Raw genomic sequence first — 15,269 nt, 5'->3', positions numbered from 1 at the left:
TATGTATAGGAATTAAGACTTTTTGGTATATGTATTATAGTTTTCTAACTTTAATGTATATAGGTTCCTTATTAATACTCTTAGTATTTGAACTTTTAGTAGAACTTGTGGAATTATATTTTGTGTTTATTATTGTTAGAGTTAAGATTGCTAACAATAAAGAGCAATAAAAATAAATTGAAGGATGTCATGTATCGTTGTGTTGTTCATTCACTTAGTTGGATCCGACTCTTTGTGACCCCATGGATTTTAGCACGCCAGGCTAAAATCCTTCCCTGTCTTTCACCATCTCCCGGAGCTTGCTCAAACTCATGTCTGTTGAGTCAGTGATGCCATCCAGCCATCTCATCCTCTGTCGTCCCCTTCTCCTGCCTTCAGTCTTTCCCAGCATCAGGGTCTTTTCTAATGTATCATGTTTTTCCTCAAATGAACTAAGTTATCCTACCTCTCCCCCTCGTTTGTAGTCACTATCTCTCCCCACTGTAATTCCCTAATGTATTTGTCTTTTTTTTTTAAGCCATGATTGGTAAGTCTTTTTGTGTCATCTGTCCTTTGAAAATACAATTTACTGAACATTGTTTATGTTGCTGGCATGAAATTAACCCAAGCTAGGAAGTGAAATCTAACCTGGGGGTGGAGTGGGTTCTGAGATGGGTTTTTGGTAAGTTGGTGGCATAGAAAAATAGTAGAAAGGCAAATGGGGCTGAGGAATTCAGAGGTTTATCGAAATAATGGACTCAGGGAAAGAGCACAGGAGGGAATAAATTAGAGGAACTATGCCTTGGACAGCAGCTAAGTGTGTAGGGAGGCATTGTAGGGGCTTTTTGCTAGGATGGCTAAAAAGTAAATTGGTGGCTGTAACTAGAAGTTTGTAGCAGTAAGTAAATTGGAGGTCTGGTTTCTGGGTAGATCGCTATAAGAAACAATGCAGTTGGGGGCTGTAGTGTTGAGAGAGTGGACTTTAGAGTAAGAAGTTCAGGTTTAAATCTTGGTTCTGTTACTAACATGTAGTCTGAAGTAGTTTGCCTAGTTTTTTTCTGAGCCTCTGTTTCATCAGTAAAATGAGAGCTAAATACAGAGTGTAAAGTATGGAACATAGTTCATGGCTCAAATAAGGGTTCGGTAAATGTTAGTGCTTATTAGCTGTTGCTATGATTTTATTCACCCTAACTTGGAAAATGATCGTGAATTAAATACGTAACAACTTTAGCTTAGTTGAAAAACAGTTATCTGCTTTTTAAAAATTCGATGGGCATGGTTTGGGCATCAGAAACTTTCCCTCCTGACCCTGTTTCATTTTCACTAACTTCCTACTCTCCATCCCAATCAACGGGCAAGCATAGTTTATACTTATACATACTCCATTATTCAGACATATAATCCAAATGTATAATCTCCTTTTCTCCCCACACATGGTAATATACTATACAGATTTTTTCTATCTCGCTTTTTAAATGTAACAAATTGATAGGTTTCTCCATGACATGAAAACTCCCCCATTCTTTTTTGTCCTTTTGTTGTATGCCATTCCCTTGTGTAGACTTAGTATATTTTCTTTTTCCAGTCCTCTGTAAATGGACAGTTGCAGATTTTTTATTTTATAATCAGTGTGACACTGAATACCTTGTACACAAGTCATTTTGAACATGTAAGTATATCTGTAAAGTTTATTCACTGAAATAGAATTGCTGGGTCAGTTGTATTTGTAACCTTGATATGCCGTACTCGAGTATCTACTGAGTTCCTCTCAGCAGCCATAATGTATGAAAACGGGTTGTTTTCCCCTTAGTCTTGCCTCTAGGATATATTTTCATATATTTAGATTTTCTTAACTTTGTAACAGAAAAATGATACTTCAATATAGTTTAAGTTTGAATTTCTCTTATGGATGGATGAGGTTGTATTTTTACTCGTTTATTGTTTTTCTGTTTAGTATTTCATTTAAGGCTTCTTTACACTCCTAAGTTTTTGCTTTTATTTGTATTAATATAATCAAACTACCCTTTTGCAATGCAATTCAGAAAGTGTTCATTACTCCAGAGTTGTAAAACTTTTTCTTGTTTTCTTCTAATACTTGTAATGGTTTCATGTTTTTACTGTGGTATATGGAATAAATTATGGGTCCAACTTAATTTTTTAGAAAAATAACTGCCAAGTTTTCTCAGTGTCATTTATTTTGTAGTTCATCTCTTCCTCCTTGATTTGGATATCATCTTTATAAAATCTGTATTTCTATATGTATTTGGGTCTGTTTATAAACTTTCTTTTGTTTCATTAAAAGTATATATTGTGTGGTATGTTTTCAAGTTTCCCTTTATTGTCCTCTTTTCCAGATATTGTTTGACAGTTATTTACCTTGTTTGGAAGAGAATAGCCTCTTGGTATTTTTATTGGTACCACATTGCTTATTAGTTTTTGACATTTTGGTATTGTCCATAATTTGTTGTAACTTCTTTTTTTTTTTTTTTTTAAATAATAGAACTTTCTGAATCTTTAGTACATGTATTAGTGTATGTTTGGTAGGATACTGAATGATGACTATATGTAATGTGTAAAATATATTAATATGAGGGAGAAAAACTTCTAGTTCATCATTGCTTTCTGTGAATTAGATGATGCTTACATATATTAACTTGTTTAACTATCATGCTGACTTAGTTTGTAATTGGAACTTATAGAGTATGCAGTTGTTTATGGCTAAATTTCCTTCAACATTGCTCTTTTCTTCAGCTGTGATGCAGATCCATCAGCCCTGGCAAAGTATGTTCTCGCTTTGGTAAAGAAAGACAAAAGTGAAAAAGAGTTAAAGGCATTATGTATTGATCAGCTGGATGTATTTCTTCAAAAAGGTAAGATCTTTGCTTTCAAAATATTGCTTTGATAACTTAAGATTCAGAGAGTGTTAAAGGAGTTTGGTAAGAGACAGGCTGTAACTGTAATGAAGTTGAACAGACAGTATAATTAGTGGTTTTATTCATGGCTTATTTATAATGGAAATCTTTTTTTTTTTCTGTTAACATCCTGTGCTCATTCTTAAAGAATGCTGCTATTTTTCCTTAAAAGATTAAGAAAATGACTGAAAGATAGTACTGTTTAGGAACCTACTACTGATTTTGTCTAGCACAGTGCTTCTCAACTTTTTTCACTTTGCCGGGAACTAGGTAATGATAATATTTCTGTTTGGCACCCTAGGCAGGGTACATGGAGACTAGTGATGGCTGGTGGTGACTGACCCACAGGCTCCGGTCATTCATTCTAGTCCTCAGCATCCTGAGAATTGACTGAATCCGTATTACTATGGGACTTGTACCATAGCACACTGGTTGGGAAGCTGTTGGTCTTAGTATAAGTTTTAGATTTGTAAAAATCAAGATATATTTCATCATACTGAAGTCTGATGTGAAGAAGTGGAGAATAATTAGGAAATCTGTTAATCTGTGCTGGTTTTGTTTTATTGTTAGAGACACAGATATTTGTGGAAAAACTTTTTGATGCTGTGAATACAAAGAGTTATCTACCTCCTCCAGAGCAGCCATCATCAGGAAGCTTAAAGGTAGAATTTTTTCAGCACCAGGAAAAAGATATAAAAAAAGAAGAGGTAAGAATTTGTGTTAAACTTTTGTGTTCTTTAAAAACATATTTGGAGTAGTTAAATTGAGTTTTATTTTTTGTACCTGTGTTGGAGTCCTCAGGACCACCTCCAGGTTTGATTAACAGACTCAGAATATAGTCATTGTCATGGCTATATCTTACAGTGAAAGGATATAAAGCAAAATCTACAAAGGGAAAAAAGTGTATCATGCAAAGTCTGGGTTAGGAACAAATTTGCAGAGGTTTCTTCCAGTGGAGTCAGATAGGATGCACTTAATGTGTAGTGACAACATGTGTGAACCAGGAAAGCTCCTTAGAGACACAGTGCCCAGGGTTTTTATTTAGGACTGCTTACATGGCCACCTTCAGCCTAGGATTTACGAAACTTCCAAACTCTGAAGAGGAAAGCAGATGTTTAGCACAATCCACGTTGTTTATCCAGACCGTTGTTTATCCAGACCGTTCAGGCATCAATCCAGTTCAGTCGCTCAATTGTATCTGACTCTTTGTGATCCCATGGACTGCAGCACACTAGGCTTCCCTGTCCATCACCAACTCCGGAGCTTACTCAAACTCATGTCCTTTGAGTCAGTGATACCATCCAACCATCTCATCCTCTCGTCCCCTTCTCCTCCCACCTTCAATCTTTCCTAGCATCAGGGTCTTTTCAAATGAATCAGTTCTTTGCATCAGGCGGCCAAAGTATAGGAGTTTCAGCTTCAGCATCAGTCCTTCCAAGAAATATTCAGGACTGATTTCCTTTAGGATGGACTGGATGGATCTCCTTGTAGTCCAAGGGACTCTCAAGAGTCTTCTCCAACACTACAGTTCAAAAGCATCAATTCTTTGGTGCTCAGTTTTCTTTATAGTCCAACTCTTCATATCCATACATGATGACTGGAAAGACCATAGCTTTGACTAGATGGACCTTTGTTGGCAAAGTAATATCTCTGCTTTTTAATATGCTGTCTAGGTTGGTCATAGCTTTTCTGCCAAGGAGCAAGCATCTTTTAATTTCATGGCTGCAGTCACCATCTGCAGTTCAGGCATAGTGAACTGTTATTATTAGGGAATGATGGGAACTTTCCAGAAGTCATAGTTGCAGATGTCACCCAAGGGCTTCCCTTGTCAGCAGCCCTTTCCGTTTATTTCTTTGGCCACGCTGGGTGTTTTGTTGCCTTACAGGGGCTTTCTTTAGTTGCGACAAGCACAGGCTACTCTTGGTTGCGGTACACAGGCTTCTCATTGTGGTGGCTTCTCGTTGCAGAGCCCAGGCCCTAAGCGTGTGGGCTTCAGTAGTTGTGGCACACAGGCTCAGTAGTTGTCAATCTTGGGCTCTAGAGCTCAAGCTCAGTAGTTGTGGCGCGTGGGCTTAGCTGCTTTGCAGCATGTGGAATCTTCCTGCACCAGGGATCAAACGCATATTCCCTGCAGTAGCAGGCGAATTCTTATCCACTGCGCCATTAGGGAAGTCTCCAGCAGCCCTTTCAAAGATAACAGTCTCAGGTGTGCTTTGAACTCTTTTGTGCCTAGTATCTTACAGGTATGGGCTCCTACTATCTGTGTTCTAGGAAAATAACCCAGTTGTTAGTAGATCTGCTTGTTTTTGCCTTACATGCATTTTGCAAGGGACTATTTTTAAGGTAGTCAAATAAAAGGGCCTTCACAGGGCAATAGAAATAACTTATGCTTTAAGAATTTTTGAAGTTTTTACCTTTTGTACAAGTTTACCACTCTTGTATAATAATCATATACTAATTCAGATTTCCTTAGTTTGATGTTAAAGATTGTAATTTTAAAAATAATTGTTGACAAGCTATAATATAATATGTCCATGGTTAGTCTAGTTTTAGGTTAAACAAATCTTGGTTAAATTTTTGCCTTTCCCGGCCACTGTTTTGTGACCTTGAAAATACTACTTTTCCAACCTTTACTCAGCTGTGAAATGGAAATATTATAGGGTTATTGTGAGGAATAGTGAAATAAGGTCTGTGAACACTTGGCAGAGTATGTGGCTCAAAGTAGGTTCTCAGTAAACGATAGCTGCAATTATTGTTGAGGATGTTAAGTGGTGGGTGATGTGGTTTAATCGTGACCTTTGGTTCTTTCACCTGATACCCTGTTTTTTTGTCCAGATTATATAAATAATATATATTTATTATGTAGTAATATATTTGCTGTGTATTATGTAATAATTCTCAAATGTATTTTTATCTCTGTGTCTGAATGCATTTACACACATGTACATATATGTAGTTTCTCACACACATACATAAAACACCCCCATTACTTTTATCCGCTGGGGAAGACCAGAAATTATTATAACTTCATGCTTTGTACCTAATAGTACAGGGGTTCTAGAACATTAGTGAGGAAAAATGGGATAGTGGGTATTGTCTTGGCAACTGCTTATGCAACATAGAGATATACAATAATTCATTTAAATTTTACCCATTGATAAATTAATGTTGAAGCCTTAGTCTTACATCTGTTGGTATAATAATATTTCACCATAGTTGTTTTGACCAGTTGTGAAGGATATTTATCCCTCGTCTTTCAGAACTGAAATGTCAGGATGGCAGTCTGTGTTTTAAATGCTGTGGATGTTTTAAAAATTCCCAGTTGGGCAAGTACCATAGAATATGGCTATCTGTCAACATAGATTACTTACAAGAGTGCATGGAAGCAAATAGAAGGGAAAAGTGCAACAGGAGGTTTTGGTTTGTTTTATTTTCCAAGTGGAGGGTTGAAATGGATAGGAAGAGTTGAACAAAGTACTTAAAGAAAGAAAAAAAAAAGCAAATTGTTATAAGAAGGCTTTTAAGCATTGTTTCTCAGAGTTTGGTCTGTTGATAGGATTTCAGTTACTTTCTCATTCAGGGGTACTTGACAGTGAGAGGCTTTTACCCAAAGGGATGCTGAAACAACTGGCATAAACCTGGACATGTTTATGCTATTACATTTATTTATTTGTTTTTATGCTATCTTGTAGACTTATCTGCATCAGAATATCTTAGGGTTTTTATTAAAAATCTTGAGCCTTATCATATTTATAGAGGCTCATGTTTAATACTTTCTCAATTTGTTTATCCTCTAAATAAATCCTTTTGTCTCTAATAACATCTCTTAATGTCCTGTGGAACCAGTTTTTTTGGGCAGCATGGAAAACTGGTGTAGGGAAAGCAGCACTGATCATGGGAATGTGTTTAAGGACTGCTTTCTATTAATTGTATAATATGGGTTGTAGGAAGAGGACTATATAGCTGTCATACTGCTAGGAGAAACTAGAGAACTGTTTTCACGTGTATTATTTTCTCAAGCATTTTCTTTCTCTGTGACTTGGTTAATTCTATTGCATTCTCCTTTAAAACCCCTGATGTGTTTGGTGCCAGACCAAATTCATGAGAAGGAATAAAATTGGCTTTCTAGTAATTATGTTAAAATTAGGATATGTGTGTGTGCTTAGTCGCTTCAGTCATGTCTGACACTTTGTGACCCTGTAGACCTTAGTCTGCCAGGCTCCTCTGTCCACGGGATTCTCCAGGCAAAAATACTGGAGTGGGTTGCCATGCCCTCCTCCAGGAGATCTTCCGAGCTCAGGGATCAGACCTGCATCTCTTTTGTCTCCTGTATTGGCAGGTGGATTCTTTACCACTAGTGCCACCTGGGAAGCCTGTAAAGTGAGGACACTTGCTTAAAACGTTTTTGTCACTACTGTTAACTAAGATAAACATTTATGAATTTCTTTACCATTCACTTTAACTTTCAGCAAGCCTTTTATTGTTAATTGTACTTAGAAGAGAAATTTATTTTGTTTGAATGCTTTCAGAAGAAGAGTATATTGCTCTTGTATTTTGTTGTTGTTGTTCAGTCGCTAAGTCATGTCTGACTCTTTGTGACCCCATGGACTGCAGCACGCTAGGCTTCTCTGTACTTCACTATCTCCTAGGGTTTGATCAAATTCATGTCTAGTCAAGGCTATGGTTTTTCCAGTAGTCATGTATGGATGTGAGAGTTGGACTATAAAGAAAGCACAGAAGAATTGATGCTTTTGGACTGTGGTGTTGGAGAAGACTCTTGAAAGTCCCTTGGACTGCAAGGAGATCCAACCAGTCCATCCTAAAGGAGATCAGTCCTGGGTGTTCATTGGAAGGACTGATGTTGAAGCTGAAATTCCAATACTTTGGCCACCTGATGCGGAGAGCTGATTCATTTGAAAAGACCCTGATGCTGGGAAAGGTTCAGGGCAGGAGGAGAAGGGAACGACAGAGGATGAGATGATTGGATGGCATCACCAACACAATGGACATGGGTTTGGGTGGACTCTGGGAGTTGGTGATGGACAGGGAGGCCTGGTGTGCTGTGGTTCATGGGGCCACAAAGAGTCAGACATGACTGAGCAACTGAACTGAAGTGAATGTCCATTGAGTCAGAGATGCTACCCAACCATCTCATCAGCTGCCACCCACTTCTCCTTTGGCCTTCAATCTTTCCCGTATATTTTAATACCAGCTAAGTCATTGAAGCAGTAACATGGCAAGGAATAACTTTTATTAAACTTATATACTTTTTTCTTTGTTTATCAGATCACAAAGGAGGAAGAGCGAGAGAAGAAGTTTTCTAGAAGGCTAAATCACAGTCCTCCTCAGTCAAGCTCCCGATATAGAGAAAATAGGTGATTGATTCTTTGAACCATGTTTAATTTTTAGACATTGCTTTTCTTTATATGAATATTTAGACTTGATTTTCCTTTACATAGGGGCAAGTATTATCTACTGATTTATTAGTGTGGGAAAGTAGTAACTCGATCCTTTTCTATCAAGAATAACTAGGTGAGATTTGAAGGTACTGAAAGTGAGGTTTAGAACAGTGCTTGGCATATGTTAGTTATTGTTACTATTTTTATTCCTAACTTCAATTCCAGTGAAGTCTTACTCTGAGACCTTTTTTACCCAAAGCTTTCCTTTAGAATGAATAAATTATTTTTCCCATTAAAGCTTCAAAAGCATTTAGAGTGCAGTGCCTGTGATACTTTCCTATAATTATGAGACTGTGCAAGACAGAATATACTATAGGACGTATGGATAGATGCCTGTGTGTATATGATTAAGACTTTGAAAGAGTTGGGTTTTTTTTTGGTGGGGGGGTGCGGATGGGTACTGTGAAGGGCTTTTAGAGTGCTTAAGCAGATCATGTTAAGTTTTTCAGTTTTCTGAGTCTCCTATGTTTGTATTCGTAAAATGGAATAAAGAATCATGATGTTACAAGAATAAACCAGAACTTTTGCATTTGATTAGAGTTTTTCCTGTATCCACTTGAATATTTTCAATAAAAAAGTTCATATATTTCTTTAGAAGTCGTGATGAGAGGAAAAAAGATGATCGTTCTCGCAAAAGAGATTATGATCGAAACCCTCCTCGAAGAGATTCATACAGAGACCGGTACAACAGAAGACGAGGGCGAAGTCGCAGTTACAGCAGGAGTCGGAGTCGAAGTTGGAGTAAAGAGAGGCTTCGTGACAGAGATAGGGATAGAAGCAGGACTAGAAGCAGGAGCAGGACACGAAGCAGGGGTAAATAATCACATATGGGTATATTTTGCCTGGCACTTTTATTGTGAAAAACATTTTGTATTTGAAGGTTTTAAAAATTGTTTTGTCAGTATTATCTTTATTTTTTCTATCTTGCTGTATTTTATATGTCCGAATGACGATTTAAAAATTTCTTTTGAAACTTTTATTTTATACAAATTACAACCACAATGTATTACTGCATACCCGTCAGAATGATTGAAATTAAAAAGACTAGCTTTACTCAGAGTTGGTGAGGATTGGAAATAAGCTGGAACGCTTTGGAAAACACTTCAACAGTGTCTTAAAAATGTTAATCCTGTATCTACTAATGACCCATTCCACTCCTGAGTGTTTACTTCCAGAGAAATAAAAGTGTATTTCCGAACAGAGACATAAACAGATGATCATGGCAGCTTCATTTGTTATAACCAAAAGCTGGAAACAGTCCATCAGCAAGTGAATGGATAAACAAATTGTGGTACACCCATAGAATGGATAAAAAGGAAAAAAAACTATTGATACATGCAACAAAATAAATGAATCTCAGAATAATCATGCTGATTGAAAGAAGCCACACAGAAAACAGAGTGTGTATATGATAGAGGGAGGGAGATAAAATTTTAGAAAATGCACACTAATCTGTCATCATAGACAGGAAACAATTCAGTGGTTGCCTGGGATGAAGTAAAGGAGGGATGGATCATTAAGGAGAACAAGGATACTTTTGGGGGATGATGAGTATGTACAATATATACCTTACTGTAGTTGTGATGTTTGGTTTCATAGGTATATTCATAGATCAAAATTTGTTAAATTGTATCTTTTAAATATCTTCAGTTTTGTTTATCACTTAGACCTCAAAACTATGAAAACAGTTTAAAAGTTTCATTTCAGATGTGTGAGTTTGTAAGAGTGTGTCATTTTCAACCTGTATAATTTTTCCTTCAGTGTGTATTACTGAAAGGACTTTGTTGCAGGCAATAAAACAGCTTAACACCTTAGAGTAAAACACCTTTACTCAAGCTTAGATTTATACTCCCCTTGTGACCTTTATTGTGTATTACTTTTAGCCTTTAGAAAATCATGACTTTTTTTTTATAATCCCAGTATTTCTCTGTTACTCTGTTCTTAAGAGTTTTTTTCCTATCATCTAGGTGTTCTAGGCCTTTCTCCGCATTACTTCACTTAACTGATCTCCTTAATATCTTTTCTCTTTCCATGGTAAATTTTCTTTTCTTGGCCCAGTTAATTTGTTTGTATCTATTATGAACTCCTTTTCCTTCCTCTTTGAGTATCCATTCTCATCTTCAGCAGTGTTCACTGTATAAAGCCCTGTTAGGCCCTGTTAATGGATAAAAACTAAATGTTCATCACAGAAAAAATAACTGTACTTGTATTGCATATTTGGTTTTATTGGCTAAAGTTTTGCATACTAAGATTTCAATGAAGAAAATAAAAAAATCTCTCTTCTATAAATAAAACTCCAAGAAAAATCTCATTAAGTACAGCAACTTTATGTGTGGCTTTTTAGTTTAGGTCATAACAAAAAGAAATAACTTTTCTTGAAACATTGTTTATATATTGAGTTGTTTTTAAAAGGAGGATTGTGTAAAATTTGAACTTTTTTTTATGTTTAGCAAAAATATCTATTAAATTTGGGACTTTGTTGTTGTTGTTTTTAATCTAGTGTAGTTTTTCAAGTCATTTATATTTTGTTGCAGAAAGGGATCTGGTAAAACCTAAATATGACCTGGATAGAGCAGATCCGTTAGAAAACAATTATACTCCAGTCTCTTCGGTACCTAATATTTCATCTGGCCACTACCCTGTACCTACTTTGAGCAGCACTATTACAGTAATTGCTCCTACTCATCATGGTAATAACACTACCGAAAGTTGGTCTGAATTTCATGAAGACCAGGTGGACCATAATTCATACGTAAGACCACCAATGCCAAAGAAACGGTGTAGAGACTATGATGGTAAGCCTGTCAACCATTTCATGAAGTATGAATTAATATTTTCAGCTGAGTAAATTCTGTAATTTTAGGTTGTACACACTCAAATACTTAATCTTTTGGAAATAGTGGGAAATTAATTTTAGGTACTTCATGAATTCCTCAGTATGTTACTGAAGTCTTCATTAGTCACCACTGACTAATATCAATTTAAAGATTGTGTTTATTTGCACTTAAGTCTTAACATATTTTTGGAATTTACCAAAGAGGAATATCTACTGAGTTATTTATCAGGAAGTTGGCGACTGAAACGTTCTTGACAAAACTTACTTAAAAATCAGGGTTATTAGCGTAAGTAAAATCTAGAAATGTATCACCTATATAAGACTTATAAATGAACTGAAGACTCTTAAGGTTTTACTGTAAAAATTTTGTAAATTGTATTAAAGCTGTAGTTGCAGTATCCTTAAAGTTTTAAGTGAGAGATTTAAATAAAGGAAATGTTTCTAATGATAAAAATAAGACAAATACCTATTTTACATCAGTTTGCTAGCTAGGAATACTCATGTTAATTTGGTGGTACATTTTTTAATGTGTATGTTAGCTATATTATCACTTAATGAGGGTTTTATATTACTGGAAATTGGTAGGTAGTTCTTATGGTTATTTATACTTGCCCAATGTTAAAAATATTCCAATTTTTAAATATCTTACTTTTGTTGGCTTAGAGAAAATGTTTGTCCAGCACTTTTCATAGTTCTTTCTATTTTTCCTCACAGAAAAGGGTTTCTGTATGAGAGGAGATATGTGCCCTTTTGATCATGGAAGTGACCCAGTAGTTGTAGAAGATGTCAATCTTCCTGGTATGCTGCCTTTCCCAGCACAGCCTCCTGTTGTTGAAGGACCACCTCCTCCTGGACTCCCTCCACCACCACCAATTCTTACACCCCCACCTGTGAATCTGAGACCCCCTGTGCCACCGCCAGGCCCATTACCACCCAGTCTGCCACCTGTCACAGGTGAGGAAATATGTTTGCCTATACTTATTATCTGCCCATTCATAGTCTTTTATAAAAATTAATAGTTTGATGCTTGCCTTTGTTAGAAGTATCTATAGTAATCCTATATATGCCTGCTAGAAATTGAGAGTAAGATACTCCCATTCGGAATATATTTTGTAGGCTAATGGGCTACCAGGTGGCGCTAGCGGTAAAGAACTCGCCTGCCAATGCAGGAGACATAAGAGACGCGGGTTCGATCCCTGGGTTGGGAAGATCCCTTGGAGGAGGTCATGGCAACCCACTCCGGTTTTATCGCCTGGAGAGTCCCATGGACAGAGGAGCTGGCAGACTATGGTTCATAGGGTCGCAAAGAGTCAGAAGTGACTTAGCATGGCGTGGCCCAGCCAAAACTGTGGTTTACTGTGGTTTAGGGTGACCCTGAATTATGTACGTCCCTAATGAATCCCAGCTGTCTATAGTCCTTTAGAGCTTAAGACAAACCTGTTTTGAAATACATTAAATGGATATTTTACCCTTGAAAACTATTTCAGTTGTAAGAGCTTGATTTTTATAGATACTATTATTTGATAAATGAGCATATCATGTTTGGATATACAATAACTTATTTTATTTGTTTGCTTCCAGATGATATTTCTTATTCTTTGGTTTTGACAGGACCACCACCTCCACTTCCTCCTTTGCAACCATCTGGCATGGATGCTCCCCCAAACTCTGCAACCAGCTCTGTTCCTACTGTAGTAACAACTGGCATTCATCACCAGCCACCTCCTGCTCCACCCTCTCTTTTTACTGCAGGTGCAGTTTTAGCCTTTCTATATTAATAATGTAATATAGTTTAGAGAAGAGTTTTAGGTGAGGGATTTAAAAATATGTAGAGAGTGAATTGCTCTATCAGGTCTATTCTCACTAAAATTTTATGGAATAAAATGTAGACATGGTAAATGTACATTAAATATAAGTCCTCAGTTACGATTTTTAAAAAACGAAGTTTTTAACAGCATTTTATTTTTCTGAAACTACTTTTTAAAATACATATAAAATGTGAGTTATAAATTAGTAATATGTTTTTCTATTATTAGTATAAAAAATTATCAAATGGAGTTTTATAATTGTTTTTTAATTACAGTTTTTGTATTACCAGATACATATGACACAGATGGCTACAATCCTGAAGCCCCAAGTATAACAAACACTTCCAGACCAATGTATAGACACAGAGTGCATGCACAAAGGCCCAACTTGATAGGGCTCACATCAGGGGATATGGATTTGCCGCCCAGAGGTACTGTGATGAGTCTTTTCTTCCCGTCATTTTCATAATATCAAGAGTGGCAAAACATTTAAAAAGAATAGTTGGTCTTGTGTTTATTAGGTTTGAGTAAGGGATGTTGTTATGTTTGTTCCTTGGATTCTTTGGTCTCAACATGAGAGAAAAGGTAGTATGTGGTACCCTATTTGTAGTACTGGTGATGTTTTATTCTGTCATCCATGGGGAAAGGACTTTCCCCAAAGTACTAATTTTCTAGCTTTTGGGAGGTATATTCATTCTCTCATTTGCAGTCTTAATTGGTTCATTTAAAGTCTTAAGAATAATGCTTTAATTCCTAAAGATACATTCTTTCATAGTTTAGAAAATGAAATGAGCTGTGCAGACTTAATATTTGATACATATTTTATTTTTGTTTGCTTTGACATGTTAGAATTTGATGTTGATTTGCTTATATTTTAAGCAAAAAATTTTATTTTAGACTGACTTGTTAGCTTTTAAAATTTTGTTAGAGGAGACAGACTTTTATATGATTTCTGAATGGGAGAAGAATTTAGATTGGTCAACAAACCAGAAAAGTGCTATAAACATTCAAAGGAGGAAGCATTCACCTTAATTTGAAAGACAGAGCATTTGCTACAGATATTTGACAGTATTGTCAGACATTATAGGAAATACTGTATAGACCAATAAAAATGTATCTTTTTTCCTATTTCAACTAACCTTTAAATACCATTTTCTTTCTAGTCTTTCCTTACCATCTTTTATTTCTAATTAAAAAAAAAGTCACGCATTATCAGTTGTGAATAAAGTCCAACTTATTTAACTAAGTAGGAGAAGGAAATGGCAACCCACTCCAGTGTTCTTGCCTGGAGAATCCCAGGGATGGCGGAGCCTGGTGGGCTGCTGTCTATGGAGTCGCACAGAGTCGGACATGACTGAAGCGACTTAGCAGCAGCAGCAGCAGCAGCAGTCCATACCTAATGTGGTTTAGTAAACTTGTTTACTTACGCTTTGCACTTTTTTATTTGTTCATTAGAAACTGTCAGATCCTAAACATCTGTCTTAAGTGTTCAGAGAACTTTTTGTGATGGAGTGAGGAACGCTTAAATTTATACCCAGTTTAACTTATATCCTATGAGGTCATAGGACAACATTTCATGTAGATGCCCCTTTTCCCCAACAAAAATTCTCCTAGAGGCATTTTAATGACTTTTGTTAAGAACAACAACAGAAAAAGAGATTTTTTAACAATTTTTATGTCAGAGTTATAAGATGGCTTGTAATTGAAAAATAGCCAGTTAAGATTGTGGCTGTTCATTGTATTAATATTGACTCATCCCCTGAGTGTCTCCTACCTGACTAGTTCGGAGTAAAACCACTTCCTTCTTTCGGTCATGACTTAGCACTCATTTTCTTTCATTATACCAGTATTCTTTGCTCTTACTAGAACCTCTGAAGCATCAAATCATCTCTTTCTTACCTTGTGGCTTTCCGCTATAGATCAATATTGGACCCACCCCAAATCTTGGTCAGTTTTTTTTGTTGGTGGTGGTGATTGAGGGAAGACAGAAGGGATCAAATCCTTTGAACATAAAACTTAACCATGTAGAAGTTGGAATTATGGTCATCTCAGCTCCACATGCATATAGTTAGAAGTTACAGGAAATGGCTTGCTGAGATATAAATGTCTGGTATGCCTACTTAGAAATTTGAATGCCTTTTCTCATAGAATCATTATACATATGATTATTTTAGTACTATTCTTTAGATATTTTGTGTACTGTTTTTGTAAGCTGGTTCAGGAATACATTCTCCATAAATTGTTTTTATGTACTAGATAACTGATTTAGCAAACC

General features: G+C 36.2%; 1 protein-coding gene across 19 annotated transcripts in view; it reads left to right on the top strand.

Annotated features, from left to right (window-relative positions):
- RBM26 (RNA binding motif protein 26) overlaps positions 1-15,269 on the top strand; it is an 83,111-nt gene that overhangs the window by 24,332 nt on the left and 43,510 nt on the right. For 11 of the 19 annotated variants that reach the window (XM_027557775.1, XM_027557774.1, XM_027557764.1 and 8 more), the window contains exons 2-9: positions 2,731-2,849; positions 3,462-3,598; positions 8,178-8,266; positions 8,946-9,163; positions 10,885-11,145; positions 11,901-12,140; positions 12,768-12,938; positions 13,270-13,425. In XM_027557775.1, coding sequence (XP_027413576.1) covers positions 2,731-2,849; positions 3,462-3,598; positions 8,178-8,266; positions 8,946-9,163; positions 10,885-11,145; positions 11,901-12,140; positions 12,768-12,938; positions 13,270-13,425 — 1,391 coding nt within the window. The remainder of the gene's footprint in view (positions 1-2,730; positions 2,850-3,461; positions 3,599-8,177; positions 8,267-8,945; positions 9,164-10,884; positions 11,146-11,900; positions 12,141-12,767; positions 12,939-13,269; positions 13,426-15,269) is intronic. The other 8 variants (XM_027557772.1, XM_027557782.1, XM_027557781.1 and 5 more) reach the window with 3 other exon arrangements.

This window comes from Bos indicus x Bos taurus, chromosome 12, assembly GCF_003369695.1.
Source record: "Bos indicus x Bos taurus breed Angus x Brahman F1 hybrid chromosome 12, Bos_hybrid_MaternalHap_v2.0, whole genome shotgun sequence".
In the NCBI taxonomy this organism is placed as follows: domain Eukaryota; kingdom Metazoa; phylum Chordata; class Mammalia; order Artiodactyla; family Bovidae; genus Bos; species Bos indicus x Bos taurus.
The sequence above is the reverse complement of the archived record's forward strand: the minus strand, read 5'-3'. Positions and strand labels throughout refer to the sequence as shown.